At 45.6% G+C, this 20143-nt stretch overlaps 1 protein-coding gene across 1 annotated transcript; it reads left to right on the top strand.

Moving 5' to 3' along the window:
• Window positions 1–1845: 1845 nt before the first annotated feature.
• On the top strand, window positions 1846–4137 carry SLC35D3 (solute carrier family 35 member D3; the record flags this gene model as incomplete). Its single annotated transcript, XM_082855273.1, has 2 exons — window positions 1846–2284; window positions 3308–4137. The coding sequence occupies 2 exons, from the start codon at window positions 1846–1848 to the stop codon at window positions 4135–4137; spliced, it is 1269 nt and encodes a 422-aa protein (XP_082711399.1).
• Window positions 4138–20143: the final 16006 nt, after the last annotated feature.

Genomic DNA, 20143 nt, shown 5'->3' with positions numbered 1-20143 from the left:
TGACGCAGATGAAGGACTGCAGTGATGCTACCAGTCCCTGATGTAAACTGTTATTTTGCTGCTGCGGCAATAATAATCGCGGCTTCAACATCTGGGCTGGAAGCGTTGCGTTTAGCACAGAAGTGGAAATATGGAGGAGAAAACAAAAGAATTAGTAGGGAAATGTGCCGTGTGTATTAGGGCAATGTGGTGGTTAGAAGGTTGGGATCCCGGTGGGGGTGGCTGGGTAATAGAAGTGAAGGAAAAGAGAGGTAGGGCGCCGCGATCTCGCGCGCTCTTCCTCGCTCCGGAACCCTGGCCAAGCCGGTAATTTTTAAGCAGCGCGAAAACTAAACTGTGCTGACTCTTAGTGGTGACCTCTGCTGAGCGAACGCGCTGTTGCTACCGAGTTTACGGTCCGGACATTACTTTCCAGGGAACGAAATTCAGATCGTAGGGACACAGAAGTCTTGCACCTGCAGAAAATAAGAATTTCATTCTTTTTACTCTTAGCCAAGTAAGAAGTAAACAGTTCACAAGTCCTGTGGGAGACACATGCCCTGGGCCGGGGAGGCAGGAGGTAGGGGTTGTCCTCCCCAAAGCGGCCCGTGACGGTTCCGCAGGTGGCGGTCGGTTCCAGGGCATCCACAGAAAGCTGCACCCAGTCTCGGCTCTACGTCCGCGTTCTGCCCCTGGGACCACGCCCTCCCTCCCCTGCTTCCACCCACACCCCATTCCCCAGAGCGGCCAGTCTCTCCCCGCTCACCCCTGGGAACCGTTGCCCCGGCGATCCTCCGGAACTAGTAGAGGCTACTTGGACTTAGTTTCTGCTGTTTTGCCTATTTCACATCTTTGCCTCACTTGGAATAGGTGTCCCTGCCCCCGGCCCCAGGCTCGGCTGCCCAGCGAGGCCACGGCGCCCCCGGGAACCTCCCCCCGCCCCTAGCCGCGAGCGTAATTCCAGGTCCCTCCTCGGAAGGCGCACAGGCAGAAGAGCGCGTCGCCCGGGACTGGGAGGGACCAGCTTCCCGCTCTAAATAAAGCACGTCCCGCCGGCGGCCCGGGGCCCTGGGCTCCTTCGATGTTGGGGCGTTGGCGCGCGAGAATCCGTGAGCCCCGCAGCCCGCTGGCACCGACCTTTTCCCCTTCCCTGGCCGGCAGCTGAACAGGGTACCGCAGCTGCGCCGGGAGGAACCGTGGGTGGAAAAGCCGCTGCAGCTCAGGGGGAAGGGGGCTGAGGGAGCTGTCACTTGTTGCGGCTAATGAACGGTGCCCGACCGTGGAACGCAGCTGTTTCTAAAGTCTTTAGCTGTGCCCGCGATCCCCCAGCCTGCGCCCCTCAGCTCGGAGCCGGGAAGCAAGGGCAAGCGGGAGCAGCTGGCCATGCGAGAGAAGAGAGGACCGCGCCCCGAGAGCCCGCCTGGCTGGGTGCTAGGTGCCCGAGGGGCGCAGGTCCGGTCCCGCTTGCGGCCGCTGCCGGGGCTTCCAACCGCAGAGCGTCCTCCCTGACGGGGAAACCGCACGGGACACAACCCAACGCAGCTCGTCACCTACTTACAAATCGCTGTCGCTAGGATTCCCGCCACTCCTCTCAGACCAGCCCCCCACCCCTGCCACTTTTCGGAGTCCCCCGCCCCCGTCACTGCCTCCCCGGAGCTGCGGGGCAGTCGGACGCGGAGCCGCAGAGCCGCGAGGACGCCCGGCTGGAGCTGCCCTTTTGCAGCCGAGCCGGCGCCCCCTGCCCTTCGCCGTGGTGTTGGGCGGGCTCCCCTGCCGCCCTCGCTCCGCTCCTCCCGGCTCTCTTCCCCGCTCTCCTTCCGCAGGTCTCGGAGCTCCACCACCGCCGGGTGCGGCGGGGCAGGCGCGATGCGGCAGCTGTGCCGGGGCCGCGTGCTGGGCATCTCGGTGGCCATCGCGCACGGGGTCTTCTCGGGCTCCCTCAACATCCTGCTCAAGTTCCTCATCAGCCGCTACCAGTTCACCTTCCTGACCCTGGTGCAGTGCCTGACCAGCTCCACCGCGGCGCTGAGCCTGGAGCTGCTGCGGCGCCTCGGGTTCATCGCTGTGCCCCCGTTTGGCCTGAGCCTGGCTCGCTCCTTCGCGGGGGTCACCGTGCTCTCCACGCTGCAGTCCAGCCTCACGCTCTGGTCCCTGCGCGGCCTCAGCCTGCCTATGTACGTGGTCTTCAAGCGCTGCCTGCCCCTGGTCACCATGCTCATCGGCGTCCTGGTGCTCAAGAACGGCGCGCCCTCGCCGGGGGTGCTCGCGGCCGTGCTCATCACCACTTGCGGCGCGGCGCTGGCAGGTGAGCGGGACCCGCGCGGACCCCCGGTACACCCCACCCCACCAGTCAGAGACCGCGGAGATCACTTAGGGCAAAGCCCTCACTTCCAGATGGGGAGACTGAGGCAGAGAGAGGCGGAAAGCTTTGAACGTGGTCGCTCGGCTCGAAAACGGTACTTCTGAGACCCAGCAGAGCCTTCCCCAGGGTTCCGGCCTCCCCCTTTCAGAGCCCCCTCCCCCGCCCCCCGTCCTGGCTTCCGACCCCCGCCCGTCTCACTCCGTATCGCCCTTCCGTTCTCGCCCTCCCCCTTCCGTCTTCCCCCTTTATTCGTTCCTTCCTCCGGGAGGGGTGGGAGAGACGCCTGAGCCTGGGAGCTAGAGTCCCCAGACCAAGACGGATGGAGGGGGCCGTGAACTTCCCTAGGTCACTCGGGGCCGGAGTAGGGAGGGACGACGGGAGCCAAGCTGGAGCTTGGGGCTAGTTTGGGATCTCCGGCGCCGCGCGGGGGGCTGCGGGCGCGAGGCAGAGGCAACTGGATTGAGACCCGTGCGGGCCGGGCTTGGAGGACCGAGCGAGATGGGAGCTGGCGAAGCGGGGTGCCTTCATTCGAGGGTCGAGGGGAGGGTGTTCTTCGCCCGGTTCCCAGCCCGCCGGCGGTTAGAAGCCACTAGCCGGGGCCCGCTCGCTCCTCCGGTGCCCCACGGAGGCGACAGGCGTACCACGTGCCTGGGTGACATCCTTGCCAGCTCGGGAAGCCACAGCGCCTACCCCGAGGGCATCTGCGCTGTCCTGGGCCTCTGTCTTGGATAGAGGTAGACGGGAGACCCCCGGGGATAAGGAAGGGAAGGAGCGCCTCTCCTGCCTCGAACTGGGCATTGGCTGAACTTGGCTCTTCCTTTCGATGAGCGTGGGTAGAGCTTGGGCGCGAACCCTGTCTGCTTTCCAACAGACGCCTTTGCCCCAGTGGGTACCCACCCTTGCCAACCCGGTGTCTCCTCTTTTTCCTTCCTGCCCTGGCTCCTCCGGCCTCTTGATGCGCTCCAGGAGCCGGCGACCTGACCGGCGACCCCATCGGGTACGTGACGGGCGTGCTGGCGGTGCTGGTGCACGCCGCCTACCTGGTGCTCATCCAGAAGGCGAGCGCCGACACGGAGCACGGGCCGCTCACCGCGCAGTACGTCATCGCTGTCTCCGCCACCCCGCTGCTGGTCATCTTCTCCTTCGCCAGCAGCGACTCTATCCACGCCTGGACCTTCCCCGGCTGGAAGGACCCGGCCATGGTGTGCATCTTCGTGGCCTGCATCCTGATCGGCTGTGCCATGAACTTCACTACGCTGCACTGCACCTACATCAACTCAGCGGTGACCACCAGCTTCGTGGGGGTGGTGAAGAGCATCGCCACCATCACGGTGGGTATGGTGGCCTTCAGCGATGTGGAGCCCACCTCTCTATTCATTGCCGGAGTCGTGGTGAACACCCTGGGCTCCATTATTTACTGCGTGGCCAAATTTTTGGAAACCAGAAAGCAAAGCAATTACGAGGACTTGGAGACGCAGCCTGGGGGAGAGGAGGCGCAGCCAAGTGGAGCCCAGCTGCCGTTCGGCTTGGAGGAGCTGCCCGCGGAGGGTGGAAGTGGCGGGTCGGAAGGTGGGACGGCAGCAGGTGACTCCACTCAGCAGGGTGGGCAAGAGGCGAGGGGCGGCCCCAGAGGAGTCCCGCTGGTGGCCGGGAGCTCGCAGATCTCAGACAGCCCTGCAGAAGTGAGCAAGAGGTCATTAAAGGATACTTACCTGGAAGTGTGGAGGTTAGTTAGGGGAACCAAGTACATGAAGAAGGATTATTTGATAGAAAATGAAGAGTTACCCAGTCCTTGAAAAGGAAATGCATATATGTATATATGTACATACACTATTTTCTATGTTAGAGATGACATATTTTAATGAGGAGCCGCCCAATATTTTGCTTTGAGGAGTGGGGAAGGGAAGCAAAGAAAGAAGCTGAAACGCCTGACAGCAACAAAATTAGCAACGGCGTGTGAATAATTTAGCGCGAGTTTAGCCGAGCATCACAGAGACAAAAGAATGTGAAGGTGACTAACAAATTAAGGCAGGGTTTCCGGCTGCAGACTCCTGGCACATTTTTTGTCATTATGGCCATAACCACGTATCTGCATGTACCAAGAGTCCTTCAACCACCCCCGACAAAGATGGAGTGTAGAAATGATGGCAGCGCTTAGTAAACTCAAAGATTACATGCAGGGGCACCTTTTTGATGACAGTTAGATCTATAGTTTTTATGGCCAGCTGGGAAGAGTATATTATTGAAATGACATTTTTAAATACACTGATGTTTACTGTTTATAGTCATCTAAAATATGTTTCCTCTAATATTTCCTCACTTTTAAAAAATATATAAGTGCTCTACTATTCTATTATATATTGGTAGAAAATGTTAAAGCTATTTTGAAACTGAATCCTTACCTTTCATCATGAAGTTTAAAGTTGGCTTTTAGTAATTATAAAAACAATTGGAGAGGTTGTTTTGGTTCATTGCTTTATAATATTTATTACTGAATGCCATAACCTTTTTAAAAAACAGTTTTACTGTGTCCAGTATTCTCTCAAGTAAATGCAACGGCTGACGTATAATTCAGTATTAACTGAAACCCAAACAGAAATGAGACCGTTCTGTTAAGCTAGGCCTTTCAAGTTGCACTGCACATCCAAACCGTGTTACAAAAAGAGCAACTGCTATATTCACTTTATGATATTTTTCTATCTTAAATTTGTCAAAATAAAGTATGAGTCTCTCTGCTAAAAGGGATAATGTTAGAAATTTGTTCTAGACACATCTGTGTCCTCTTGCTGTTGTGTGGCGTGTGTTTGCCTTCTGTGGTGGTGTTTTAGTCTCTGGGATGCAGGGCCCATCCCATCAGGAGCTTCCTAAATTAGCATGGCAGTTTGGTTTCAAACAACAACAGCATCAAAACACTCTCATTTTCCAGTCAAGGAAAAGTAAAGTAAAATAAAGTCCTGCCTCATGCTGCAGTGTGAAAGCCATCCAAAGCTGACTTCAGTTAACATAGAGTTTGAGACATAATAGTAGTGGGCAGCCAGCGGGAAGTCTTCCTGTCAGCCCTCTCCTGGAGAGGTACTTGGAGGGTGAAGACACTCATTATTTGCCAGCATATTTCTGAGAGTCTCAGATGGTGGCGTCCTTTATTTTTCTTTATTTTTCCAAAAATCAAAACAGAGCAAAAAGCAGAGGCGTCAGTTTGTGTCCACAAGCTGGTTAAGTGACATTGTAATGGTTTGTAATGGTTTGTAACTGGGTCTGGTTGACTTGTTCTCACGGCAGTTGATTGTTTCCATAGGTACCTCTACAAGCCATTTAAGATGTAGGAGCTCTCACTTGGCTGCAGTTAGGAATGGTTGGCTAGAGTTATACTGGCTTCTTTCAAAATAGGCATTAGTTGTAATGCCGGCATACCAGAAGGCAACATCCTGCTGCAACTCTGTGAAGCTGAGAATTAGTGAAAAGCAGCGAAGTTGAATGAAGTATATATATTTTTGTTAAGTCCACTATCAGGCAAATGGATAAAATGATTGTTTTTCACTGAGAAAAGAATTCCTTTTGGTTAAAACTGTTGGTTTGCATTTATTACAAAAAGATTAACTCTTTTCTGTCAATAAACTTGTGGAGACACTGTATCAGTTAGAATTCTCCAGAGAAACAGAACCAAGAAGTGTGTGTGTGTGTGTGTGTGTGTGTGTGTGTGTGTGTGTTCATGTGCGTGTGTGTGTATACTGAACCTAGAAGATCTATCTATCTACTTTAAGGAATTGGCAACTGTGGGAGTTGGCAAATCTAAAATCTGTAAGACAGGCCAGCAAGTGGGAAACTCAGGTGGGGCTTTTATGTTGCAGTCTTGAGGCAAAATTCCTCCTTCTGCAAACCTCAGTCTTTGCTCTTAAGGCATTCAACTGATTGGATGAGGCCCACCCACGTTATGGAGGGTAATCTCCTTTACTCAAAGTTTACTGAGTATAAATACTAGTTATATCTTAAAAGTGTCTCCACAGCAACATTTAGACTACCTTTGGACCAAACAACTGGGCACCACAGCCTAGACAGTTGTCATAGAAAAGTAACCATCACAGACACCTATGGTAGGAGGGGTGAGGGGGGTACGATAGGATAGAAAAAACCCAGGAAGATCAAAAGTGTCACATGCATTGGTTTGGGCAAAGCTTGGGAGTCTGTCCGTGGAGCAAGCAAGTCACAGGGCAGGGCAGCATAGGAGTTAGTGCTGGAGCTCAGCCACAGAAGGCATGATTAGGTGGCAGCCATGGCCTGGCTTGCAAATCCTTCCTCCATGGTCAGTAGCACTTGAGTCCATGCACAGACTCAGGTCCACCCTGACCTTTGGGCTCTGTCAAGGCATTGAGTCAGGCAGGAAGGAGGCTTCTGACGTTCTCCAGAGTATCACCATGGGAGGAACTCAGCTGGAAGTCACAACTGTCACGTGAGTGACCCAGTCTTTGTGCCCATTTCTGACAACTTGGATTCTCCCTTTTTCTGAGAATATGCCCCCACCTTGTACACCTTTTGGTGTCTGGTCCCAACTGACAATCTGTTCCTCTATCAATTCTTCAGGATGGAGGCCCTCACACTCACTTGCCACTTCTCAGCTGGAATCTGTCTGTGGAACACAGCATGATGTCAGACCTTCTCAATGCTGGCCCTGAGCTGGACCCCTACCCAGATTCTGTCTAGCCCTCTATTGTTAACTGAGTCATAGATCTCTGGGGTAAAAGATTTCCCAGAACTGTGCAGGTGAGAGGGTGTGTACATGCTACTGTGGGTTGCTGAACAGAGCTGAAGCAGTGACCTAAACTTCTATGAGACTAGCCATCCTGAAAAGTGGTGTCAGAGGGCCTCTAGTCTGTATGATTAATAGCAATAGTTCACCAAGACAAAGCTGTGTGAAACTCACAAGTCCTTACCTGACTGAAGTTTTTTTTTTTTTTTTTTTTTTTGCCTTTTAGTTTGAGAAGTTTCTATTGACCTATCTTCAAGCTCACTGATTCTGTTTTGGCCATGCCCAGTCTGTTGATGAGCCCATCAAGGTCATTCTTCATTTCTGTCAGTGTTTCGGTTTTTTTAAAAAACTTTTAGCATTTCCTTTGAATTCTTTCTTAGAGTTTCCATCTCCCTGCTTACATTGCCCATCTGCTCTAGCATGTTGTCTACTTATTCCATTAGATCCATTGGCATATTAATTATAGTTATTTTAAATTCCCTGTCTGGTAATTCCAGAACCTGTGTCAAATCTGAGTCTGGCCCTGATGCTTGCTTTGCCTATTCAGACATGTTTCATCCTTGTTACTTAACATGCCTTATAACTTTGTTGTTGTTCTTGAAAGCTAGGTGATGTATGGGATAATAGAAACTGGGGTAAATATGCTTCTAGTGTGAGATTTCATGGTAATATTGACTTTGTTTAATGTTTACTGCAACTGTTGTCTTTGGGCTTCTCTAAGAGCTCCTCCTTAAATAGAGTTTGACACACCTCAGCTCTTACAGCTGTAATCCACTCTTATTAGATTGGAGCCTTGTCGGTGTGCTGGTAAAGTGTAGGGGCGGGGATGTGTTCTACAATCTTATTATTACATCTCAGTCTGTTAGCGGTCTGTGTCCCTGGGTTGTGACCTTCACAGGTGTTTCTTAGCCTTTTCTTTTTTCTCCACTTAGATGATACAGGAAGACCAGAGGGGCCTCCAGTGGGAAAAATGCCCTTTCCCCAGGGTGGGAAAGTCTGGTAAGTCCCTGCCGCTGGAGAGTAGGCCTCTGTTGTGAAGAACCCTCTGGGCATATTTCAAAATGATTACTCTTTCCCTCCCTCTGCCAGAGTGCCAAGGTTTCGGAGAAGTCAAACCCATGAAAATGTAGTGGCTACCCTAAGACTCCTCCAGGAGTTTCTCACATGGTAGTCCACATTCAGCCTCCAGAAATTTATAAAATTTACCATTGAAGTGTTTCTACCAGTTTATAGCTCCAATGGCTTCTGCTTCAAGTAAGGAGGTCTCTGCTGTAACTTCCTGGATTCATCTGTCTATCCAGATTTAGGGGTGGCAGTTTGCCCTGTGACCTCAGTTCTCTGAAGAGTCCTTGAAAAGTCATTGATTTTCAGTTTGTTCATCTTTTTCTGCTTGTAAGGAAGATAGTAACAACTTCTAGGCTCTTTATATGATGGAGCTGAACCAGAAGTCCTGGCTGAAGATTTTTGAAAAGTCTGCTCAATTTCTATAACGACAGCCACTGTGAAGGGAAAGTAGACATTCCTATGGAAGGTTCCAAAAGAAAATAAAAGCACCCAAAGCTACTGGCCCTTCTTGTAACTCCTGACCTCTGCACCTCATGTTGAGTGTTGGCCACTCCTGCACTCAAGCTGTGGTGATATACGCAGGTGAGTGTGGGCAACTTTTGAGTCCAAGTGTGAACAAGAGTCAATGCACATTGAGATTGGTTGCCACAGTAGTTGTCATTAGTATAAAACAAAGTCGTTTTTATTGTTGCTATTTGCTTAAGTCATTTTAAGTTCAGATTTCTGCCACTTTCAACCCAAAGAGTCCCAAGTGGCACAAATATAAATGAATGGTTCTTAGCCCACAGGGTGGGGTGAACAACAAAAGAGGTTTTTGTTTGTTTGTTTTGTTTCTGTTTTTCATTTTTCACCATGCAAGCTGTTACCTGCACCTGACTAGGGATTAGATATGTCACCCTGGTCTCTTACAAATTACCATCTACCATGTATCACCTATGGTCTTAAACAACCCATGGTTTTACCTGTCGTCTTTCTCTTCAGTTTACAATTCAGTTGAACCCCACATTCATGCTTCACAAATTCACTGGACGTTGGAGCAATGTTGTGTATTGCACACTATTATAAATAATAATACCTGAGGTTTATTATTACAGTGCTTGCTATTTGCTCGAAGCAGTTCTAGGTGTTTTATATGGACTAATTCATGTAATTCTCACAATATTTCTACAGGTTGGCATTAATATTATCCCAATAATACAAAGGATAAACTGAGGCATGAAGAGGCTCCGTAACTTGCCCTGGTCTCATAGCTGGTAACTTGTAGGTGTGGGAGCTGATCTGAACCCAGGTGGTCTAGCTCCAGTGCCCATCTGTCTCACCATTATGCTATTCTGCCTCTTGGTAAGAAGCACTCAACCGCACATCATAAAGCTGGAGGAGGTGGGAGTGGTGGTGGGCAGTTCCAATGCTTGTTAATTTTGCAACTCAGTGAGGACCCAGACTCTATCCATGATTCCTTTCTGCTGTCCTCAAAAAGGAAAAGAATCCAACCTATATGTTTGTACGTACGAACAGTTTTCTGTTTGTGAGCACTAAGGGACCCAGAGAGCAGTTGAGGTACCATGAAAACAGAATAGAGATAGGGGTCCAATTGCTATTTTTTTTTGGCGGTACGCGGGCCTCTCACTTTTGTGGCCTCTCCCGTTGCGGAGCACAGGCTCCGGACGCGCAGCCTCAGCGGCCATGGCTCACGGACCCAGCCGCTCCACGGCATGTGGGATCCTCCCGGACCGGGGCACGAACCCGTGTCCCCTGCATCGGCAGGAGGACTCTCAACCACTGCACCATCAGGGAAGCCCTCCAATTGCTATTATAACCAAGTCCCCAAGATCTCCAGGCTTTTTGGTCCATCTCTCATTTAATAGTCAAATAAAACAACTTAATCCTTCACCTTAAATAACCCTGAAAAGTACAGAGCTTCAGACTAGTGTGTCTGAGGATTCCTTGAACATGCTCGGTGTTGTCGATGACTTCCTTCTCCCAGCTGCTGTGCCAATCACTTAAAAAAAAAAAAAAGCTTTATTGAAATATAATTTACATCCATAAAATTTGCTCATTTTAAGTGCACAATAGTCATTAGTATATTTATAGAATTGTACAACTGTTACCACCATCTAATTCTAGAACATTTTTAACATCCCCAAAAGAAATCGTGTACCGTTAGAAGACAGTATCCATTTCTCCTGAGTCTTCCCAGCCCCTAGCGTCACAAACCTACTTTCAGCCTCTATGGATCTGCCTCTTCTGGTTGGATGCTTCCTGCTGTCCTGAAATTGCTCTTTCAAGCTGCTCCTCCTAACGCGCTCCCGTGCTCCTTTTTTACGCCAGCTATTGCTAATAGAAAGTTGATGTTGGGATGCAGTTGAGGGGATCTACTAAACGCTTGAAGCTCCCCATCATAAGGGCATTTCAGTGCAGGAAAGGAAAACTTGAACGTTAATGTCGAAAGTCCTTGCTCTTGGTGTCTCTGAGTATTTCTCTCCCTACCTGGGCCTTGCTTGCTGCTGTGCACAGTCCCTTTCCCATAGTCACACTTACCCTAGACTTAAGCCCCCAAGTTCCTTATTTTCTTAATATTTTTCTGAAGAAGTAACCGGAAGGGCTCTAATACTGTTCTCTAAGACAAAAGAGCAATCATTCTCCAATATAATTCTTCACCACGTCCTAGAATGTGGAAAAGCCATAGTTATTAAAGCATCACCCCCTTTCTGTCCCACTACACAAAACACACACACACAGATATGTATATATGGGGAGATATATACACACACACACACACACACACATGGATAGAGAAAGTTACTCTGGAAGATTTTACAATTAATGCAAAGTTAATTGCCCATTTGTCATCTCCCAGCCCCTCTCCTATTCTTCCTTGCACACAGAACTCTAAACTTGTTCAGGTACAAGCAGCAATGTGCTCAGGGAAGGTGGGCTGACCCCCTAGTTGGATTAGTCATCATTTTTCTAAAGCCGTCATGGTGGACCCATAGCTCTTTGCCAATGATTGGTTTAGCGGTGGGCCTGTGACCCAGCTAGAGAATGAGGTGAATGAGTAAGTATGCTAGGGAAGGGGTTCTGGGCAATTTCGCTCTGATAAGAACACGCTCTTCAGAAGAAACTCCCTTTATACCACCTTTGCATGCAGTTGGTGTGGATGTGATGTCTGAAGCTACAGTAGTCATTTTGCAGCCGTGATTGGACAGCCCTAAGGGTGTACAGCAATGTGCTGAAGGCAGCCAAGAAAATGAGGGAAAGAGTCTGTTTCTTGACACCGTCATTGTGCTGCCGAATTAGGAACACTGGAACTGCCTACTTCAGGCTTCTTGTTATAGGAGAGGATAAACTCCTATTCTAAACTCCTATCCTATTTTTGGTTGGGCATTCTTTTTCTTTCAGTCAAAAACTTCCCAACTGATATAATTTAAATTTGATAATTACTTTTGCTTCTGAAAGAAAATACACTTGAAAAGCAACACCGATTTTTCCCATTGCAACACCGATTTTAACCCATCTATCCATAATTTATCCCTTTATTCAACATTTATTAAGTAAATATTATATACCAATTTCTGAAATGTGTTTCCTTTTTTAAAATATTTCTTTATAGTCAATGTAATTAGTGATATTATATACATGAAGGATTCCTTCCAAAAGGGCTAATTTGAGGATAAAGACTAGTCAAAACATTCTTTGAAAGGGCAATAAAAACTCTAAGGTTGGGCTTCCCTGGTGGCACAGTGGTTGAGAGTCCGCCTGCCGATGCAGGGGACACGGGTTCGTACCCCGGTCCGGGAGGATCCCACATGCCGCCGCGGAGTGGTTGGGCCCGTGAGCCGCGGCCGCTGAGCCTGCGCGTCCGGAGCCTGTGCTCCGCAACGGGAGAGGCCACAACAGTGAGAGGTCCGCGTACCGCAAAAAAAAAAAAACCTCTAAGGTTTATCTTCTAAAGTTTATCTGAAAGACACAACTGGACAATGTTTCTCATATTCACCAAGGGTTTGAAAAACGAACTAGAAATGTGATTTTAAAAAAAAAAGGGAGCAAAAGGTGTCAAAAGAAAGTTTTTAGCAAAGGAGAGCAAATGTCTCTTATACAGATGAAAGGATCCTTAACATCATTTAAATAGGAGAAAAGCAAATTAAACCACAATGAAAACACGCGTGTCAGCAAGGCTGTTGGAACGAAGGTTGTTCAGGAGAAAGCACGTTGGTACCACCTCTGAAGACAAGAAAATGGATGATAAATAATGCACCTTATTATGGGCTGAATGTTAATGTCTCCCTCTCTACCCCCAATTCATATGTTGAAATCCTAACCCTCAAGGTGTTGGTATTAGGAGGTGGACCCTCTGGGAGGTGATTAAGTCATGAGAGTGGAGGCCTCCTACCTGGGATTGGTGTCCTAATAAGAAGAGAAAAGTGAGCGTGCCTTCTCTCTCTGCTCTCTGCCTTGTAAGTGTACAAAGAGGGGCTGGCTCTCTGCAAACCAGAAATCAGGCCCTCGCAAGACACGGGATCTGCCATCACCTTGATGTTGGACGTTCCCGGCCTCCAGAATTGTGAGAAATAAACTTCGGTTGTTTAAGCCACTCAGTCTATGGAATTCTGTAGTTCAAACTGACTAAGACACAGCTATTATTTCATCCGGAATTTATCCTAACAATATGATTGCACATGGGCACAACAATATATGTACAAGGACTAAACCATTTTTGCCATACCAAAAATGACAAGAATCCTAAACTTCTATTTAAAGAGTGCTGGTTAAATAATTTATGATACAGCCAAACAATAGAAGACCTGCAGTCATTTACAAAGAAAGACTTGGGAATGATCTTCAAGATATGTCTAGGAAAAGCGTGCAGTATAGAAAAGTGTGGATTGCATGCTACCGTGTGTCTACAAAAAGGGATGCTGTCCTTTTGTATGATATGATATCTTTGGAAGACTACAGAAGTTGGTAATAATTCACAGTTGTCACTGTGAAGGGGAATCAGGTGACAGTGATAGAGGGGTCAGAGGAAGACACACTGTGTACCCTTAGTACCTTTTGGATTTTGTGTCCTCTGAATTATCTACTTAAAATTATTAGCATAATAACTTAAAAAGGTGACTACATTCCGTGACGGGACCAACAAAGCCTCTTTGTCTCCCAAATTCCCCTTTCCATGGGTTCTTGCTAAATACTGGTGTTTGCTGGCAGCTGTTGAACATGATACTGACAACCCACTAATAAATACACCAAGGCTTGGTGAATCCTTAATATTCCCCCCAAAGTATAGAGGATAAATAAATCAAATTCAAAATATGTGCTTGTGCCCGATAAGATTGCTAAGGTCTGAATGTTTGTGTCTTCCCCAAATTCATATGTTGAAAAAATAATGCCAAATGTGATGGTATTAGTAGGTGGGGTCTTTGGGAAGTGCTTAGGTCTTGAGAGGGGAGACTTCATAAATGGATTATTGCTCTTACAAAAGAGACAAAGATTTTATTTTAAATAAATACCTTTGGTGGGCACTTAGTTTTCCCCAGGCATTCCTTCTCCCTTCTTCCTTCTGGTACTGGAGCGCCCTGCTTTAGCTGCAGACCTCAGACTACAATTCCAAGTCTCCCTGCAACTAGCTGCAGCCAATCGGATATGAATGAATAGAATGAGGACAATGCCCATATCACTTGTCTAAAAGAAACTTGCTTGTTGATGAGAAGGTTTTGGAAATGGATAGTAGTGATGGTTGCACAACATTGTGAATGGAATCAGTGTCATTGAATTGTATATTTAAAAATGGTTAAAAGGGCAAATTTTACTATATATAGTCTGGTCAGACTGCTATAACAAAATACCGTTTTAAACCACAAACATTCATTTTCACAGTCATGGAAGCTGGAAGTCCACGATCAGGGTGCCAGCATGGTTGGGTTCCGTAAGGACCTGCTTCCTGGCTTATGTAGACAGCCACCCTCTTGCCATGTCCTTACTTGGCTAAGCGAGAGCTCTGGGCTGTTCATCCCCTTACGTGGGCACCAATCCCATCGTGGGGCTCTACCCACACGACCTCATCCAAATCCAATCATCTCCCCAAAACCCCACCTCCAAATACCACCACACTGGGGATTAGGGCCTCAACATATGAATTTGGGGAAGGTCACATTCAGTCCATAGCAATATATTTTACCACTATTAAAAAAATTAATAATGTAATATACCCAAGTCCATTGGCCGGTACACTTTAAACGGGTGAATTGTATGGTATGCATATTTTTAAAAAGTAAAACAAACCTGCTTGTCCTTTCCTCTCTCTCTTTCCTGTCCCATGGCTGGACTGTGGATGTGGCACTGACCCAGCTATGACCAAACACATTTAGAAGAAAGCTGGGAACCTGAATAATCCTGTGAGTGAGGTTTTCTACCATTACAACCCTACCCCTACTTTCAGACGATTGTGAGAGAGAAATACACTTGTTTGTTGAACTTCTGTACTCAGGATTCTTTTTAGTTCAGCAGTTTAGCCAGTGTTCTCACCGAAACACTGTCACCTCACTTGTCACAGTGAGAAAGACAATGATTTGGAAAAAAGAGACAGGGATTGAGGGCATCAACCTACTCTCTTTCTTCTGCTCCTTCCCTCCGTCATCTTGACCAGCACTCCATTTGTAACCGGCAACGTCCCAGGCCTCCACAATTCCTATACCCACTACATAATTTTACTTTAATTTACAGAACTGCTGAACGCCCAGTACTGTATATAAGAGTAAGCTACTACTATCCAATTTTTTTTCCTTTGATTTCATTAACAGTGGATGGAGTTTCAATGAGCACAATATTCTACAGTAGAACTTAAATAAGAATTAGTTCATGGTTCACGCCAACAGAGTCAATTGAATATATCAACTACGTTCAAATAAGCAAATCAGTTTTTTCCCTAGCTATCTGAGTAATGTCTGTTTGCCATTTGTTCCTTTTATTTCACTACAGAAAAGATTATGGAACATGAAAGCAGAAGGGTAGAAACCATCATTTTTCTTAAATCCATCCTTTATTATAAACTAATTCGGTAGATCTTCAGAGCTTGCAAGAATGTAGCAATGGATTAACTTCAGTGATATGTTCTCAAAATAACCCATAAAGTAAATTTGATGCAATGGAAAGAACAATTACTTATTATCAAAGGGCATGCCTTTGATTATGTCTCTTCACATGATGTAATTCCAAATATGTTTGGCTCATTTCTGCCTCTGGATCAACCTTTTCCTGTGATGTGATGGAAGAGACAAAGGTTGATTTTAATTGTTTGATGCCAAAACACCTGTTGAAAAATTTAAAAACTTGATAATCTTGATGTTTTTCTATCTTGATGCAGACCTAATTCAGAGAGATCTGGACAGTGGACCAAATTCCTTGCTTTTCGTTTGGCTATTTGGCTTCATGCAAGATAGCCGTGTGTGTGTATGTGTCCTTGTATCAAAGATCTCTTAATGAATGAGAGATGCTGTTGGTCTTGGACTGACTTTCCATACAATTATGATGAATCTAGAGTGCTAATGTATTGTGTGATTTAATAAAACATCACCAGTTATAAATCTCTGCTCTATAGCACCCCTGCCTTGGATTAGTGGAAGTTAACACAGGTCATGTCTGAAATTCAAAAGTCCTGACTATATGTGGAATGCTTTCACACTGATTGCCCAGTTCTCTGAAGGGCTACAATTCTTTCTCATCAATGATTGCTGTGCCCAGTTACCCTTAAAGCAGCCCATTGCAAGCAGCCCAGTTCAAAAGACCAGCTTCCTATTTTCCTTTCAGGAGTAATGTTCAATTTTCAAATGAATTAGACAGGCAAATTGGGGAAAGTTTTACATTTTGCAATTTGCCTAGTGGGTGTCTTCCAAAATCTGCAATATATTTTATAAACATTATTACTGACTTGGTAAACGGCCATTTCTGTAGGCATTTACTGTCATTGTGATGGTATAAAGGCAAATTCACTTTACCTAATATTCCCTAAGCCTTCCAGAGTGCTGCAGTAATCATAGGATGGTGCTACCTCTTCCATGTGATGAATGGCTTTGTAAACAAACACTCTCCCCTTTAATTCCATCACCATATGGAGAGATGATTGTGGAAAGGGAGCCAGTAAACCAGGCAGTTCACCGCACAAAGGCAGGTATTCCACTGTCTTATCTGCCCTATTTCCCACTGCCCCGCACTGTGCCTGGAACGTGGTCCAGCACTCAATAAATATCTGTTGACTGACTGACAAAAGAAAACCAAGTCATGAAAAATCAAAGCACAACTTCAGTTTTCTCATTCAATTGGAAACTACATTGGATTATAAGCTCTTTTAAGATGGCCTGATTGGTAAGCCTGATTTCCCTAAAGTGCCATTCTTGGAAAATAAAATGCTGTAAATTGAATCTGCTGGGTAAGGAATTGGCTGTGTAGTCTCTGCATAAAAGGCAGAGGCAGGAAGGCTTGGTGCAGACTGTTTGGAGGTCTGCTCAGTGAGATGGGGAGCTCTCACCCAGCACTCTTGGTTCCCTGAGGCCCCATGCAGTCAGGTTTTAGGAGACTTGCTCTGACTCAATCCAATAAAAATGTTCATAAAGAAATCTTTTTTTTTTTTTTTTTTGGCTAGGATGCTTGTCTTGAAAAATAATATAGAACATTGTTAACAATTCAGACAGGAATGGTAGAAATAGGTCAGACAAAAAATGAAGGGTGAAATTGTCCTGGCCTTTCTTTAATCTTTTGAACAGTGTTTGAAAGAGCTCTTGGCCGATGAACAAATTTGTTCTGTATTGTGGAGTTAATATCTGTGCCAGGGTTTTTGTCATCCCTCTGGGCATGGTGATCAATATAACTAATAAAGAGGAAATGGCTAGACTGAGCCCACTGGAGGCCAGCAATCTCCCTAAGGGGTCCCACAAAAGAAGACACCCTGAGATAATAGTCACACTGAGTTTGGAGAAGTGTGGGTCTTCACAGAACAGTTAGTGGCTCCTCAGTTAGCACTGAGTTACCTTAAGGAAGCTTGGCAACATCCAAGGATGACACTAGAAAAGAGACAGCAGGAGAGTGAACCAAGTGAGTGAGGGAAGAAGGAACCATAGAAGACAGTGAAGGAGCAGAAAACAAGGGAGGCTTTAAAAAAAAAAAAACAACTTTATTTTCTTAGAGCATTTTTAGGTTCACAGTGAAACTGAGAGGAAAGTACAGAGATTCCCTGCACAATGCATGGCCTCCCCCATTATCAACATCCACCACCAGAGTGATACATTTGTTACAATCGATTAGTCTGCCCTGACACATCCCTCTAAGTCCATAGTTTTCATTACAGTTCACTCTTGGTGTTGTATATTCTGTGGGTTTTGACAAATGTACACACATCCATCATTATAATATCATACAGAGTATTTTCATGCCCTAAAAATCCTCTGTGGTCTGCCTATTCATCCCTCCTCCACACTCCCAGCCCCTGGCAACCACTGATCCTTTCGTTGTTTCCAAAGTTTTGGCTTTTCCAGAAGGTTATGTAGTTGGAATCATACAATATCTAACCTTTTCAGACTGGCTCCTTTCCCTACTTAATGATACGTATTTTAGTTTCCATGTCTTTTCATGGCTTGATAGCTCATTATTTTTCAGTGCTGAATAATATTCCATCTTCTGGCTGCACCATGGTTTACTTATCCATTCACCTTCTGAAGGGTATTTTGGTTGCTTCCAAGTTTTGGCAACTATGAATAAAGCTGCAAAAACATCCAGGTTTTTGTGTGGATTCAGGTTTTTCAACTCCTTCGGGTAAATACCAAGGAATATGATTTCTGGATAGCATGGTAAGAGTATATTTAGTTTTGTAAGAAACCACCAAACTGTCTTCCAAAGAGGCTGCACATTTTGCCTTCCACCAGCAATGGATGAGAGTTCCTGCTGCTCCACATCTTCACTAGCATTTGGTGCTGTCAGTGTTCCAGATATTGGCCATTCTAATATGTGTGTAGTGGTATCTTACTGTTATTTTAATTTGCATTTCCCTGATGATATATGATGTGGAGCATCTTTCCAAATGCTTATTTGCCATCTGTATATCTTCTTTGGTGAGGTATCTGTTAAGGTCTTTGGTCCATTTTTTAATGGGATTATTTGTTTTCTTGCTGTTGAGAAAGGATCCTTTATTAGGACAGCAGAAGAGTTTACTGATGTTGGGAGTGAACCAGTGGTCTGTATCTGATATATATATATATATATATATATATATATATATGTATGTATGTATGTATGTATGTATAGGTTTATCCAGTGCTAACACAATCTAATATATATATATGTATATGATATATATCCCTGATATATATATGTATCCAGTGCTAACACAATCTAAGTCACACCCAAGAGAACCTCTGATTAAAACACAGTGAGAAAAATATGTAGTCACCAACTCAAATACAAAGGGAAAAAATGCATGTTATCAGAGGTATTGTTTGAGAATCAGATAGAAGCCCTGGGTCCAATAGGATTTTTAGGTTTAATGGTTCAACGAGAAAATTAAGGAGGTTTTTCCCTTTAGAGGACAGTTGACTAATTGCCAAAATAGAAACCAATCTAGTTACCAAGTCCTTCAACGTTAGCAGGAAGTTAAAGATGTGTATGAAGAACTGCAAGGCATGAGCATATGCTTTACAGCAGACTCCCATTATTACCCAGGGTGGTCTCAGTTTTCCTTTTTGAAAACTGGGATGATCAAAGAGCTTCAGGATTAAGTTTTTTAGTTTCTTTGTTTCTGTTGTTGTTTTACACCTTGGTTATCCTTAAAAGCTTAATATTTCAAATTCTGACTAAAAACGAAATAAATGATTTGCTTTGCAGAAACTTGCTTTGCAGAAACTTGCTTTGCAGATTCTAAACACTCTTTAGGTTAGAAAGTTACCACATGGGGGAAAAAAAGAAAGTGACCACATGAGAAGAGCCTGTTCAACTTCCTCAAGCCTTTCCCAGAAGGATGCACGTCAACACCTGTTAGAGGACTCCCCCCACCCTTCCACCAGCTATGTTTTTATTTATGTTTGTGTATTTGTGTCCCCACTCGACAGAGCTTCCACGGAGCAGGGCTTGGGTTTGTTCACCTTTGTATTTCTAGTGACCATGTGCTGTATAGCACCTAGTGTGCATTTAGTAAGTGCTTGCTCAATGCACGAATCCCTTCTGTGTTGAAAATATGTTTTCAAACAAAGAAACACTTGTAATAAAAGGAGTTCACAGGCCCTTCAATGGCAGGCCTTGAAAAACAGTGATGCACTGAAAATCCTCCCTGCATTTCCTGCTATGGTAGTGTTGTCAAAATGTTCAAACCAAATTATACCACAGACATCCAGTTAATTCTTTTTCCCTTTTTATTAAGTCGGCCATGCATTTCTTACTTGCAAATTATGTTGTCCTCAAACCTGGGCATGTCACTGTTATGTAAGCTGGACATTTAGGGACAAAGAATTTGTTTTTTGTTGTTTTTTTTTTCAGGTTCAAAAATGGAAAAAGATCTTCAGGGAAACTAGCAAAGCTGGATGAGTCCAGCTGTGGAAGGGTGGGAAAGGTGGCTTTCTAAAAGAGGCCTGATCAATGGAGCCACGTCTATGTGGCTGAGGATGCATTCAAATGCCTGCCAGACACTGTTATTAGGTCTGGATGAACAATGAGAACTGTAATTTTTATTGGCTTAACTTTGAGGATTTTCCCAAAGCTGGAGGCACTCTGATTAAAATCTCCAAATTTGTTAACTAACAAACATTCCTAAGCAGGCCAGAATTTCTCCTGATTGAACACTCTTAATATACAACATAGAAGTGCAAGGTACCCCAGTAGATAATTATTTAAATGAGGTGCCAAATACTTGTGTTAAACAGACATCTTAATTAGCAAAGCAGATATATTTTTGCATTTAAAATACTTAATAATACCACTATTCAAGAGTTATAAAGACTGTCTTCTCTGAGAAGGTC

The sequence above is a fragment of the Leucopleurus acutus genome (genome assembly GCF_964270905.1).
Source record: "Leucopleurus acutus genome assembly, chromosome: 15".
NCBI lineage: Eukaryota > Metazoa > Chordata > Mammalia > Artiodactyla > Delphinidae > Leucopleurus > Leucopleurus acutus.
This window is presented reverse-complemented; position numbering and strand designations above follow the sequence as displayed.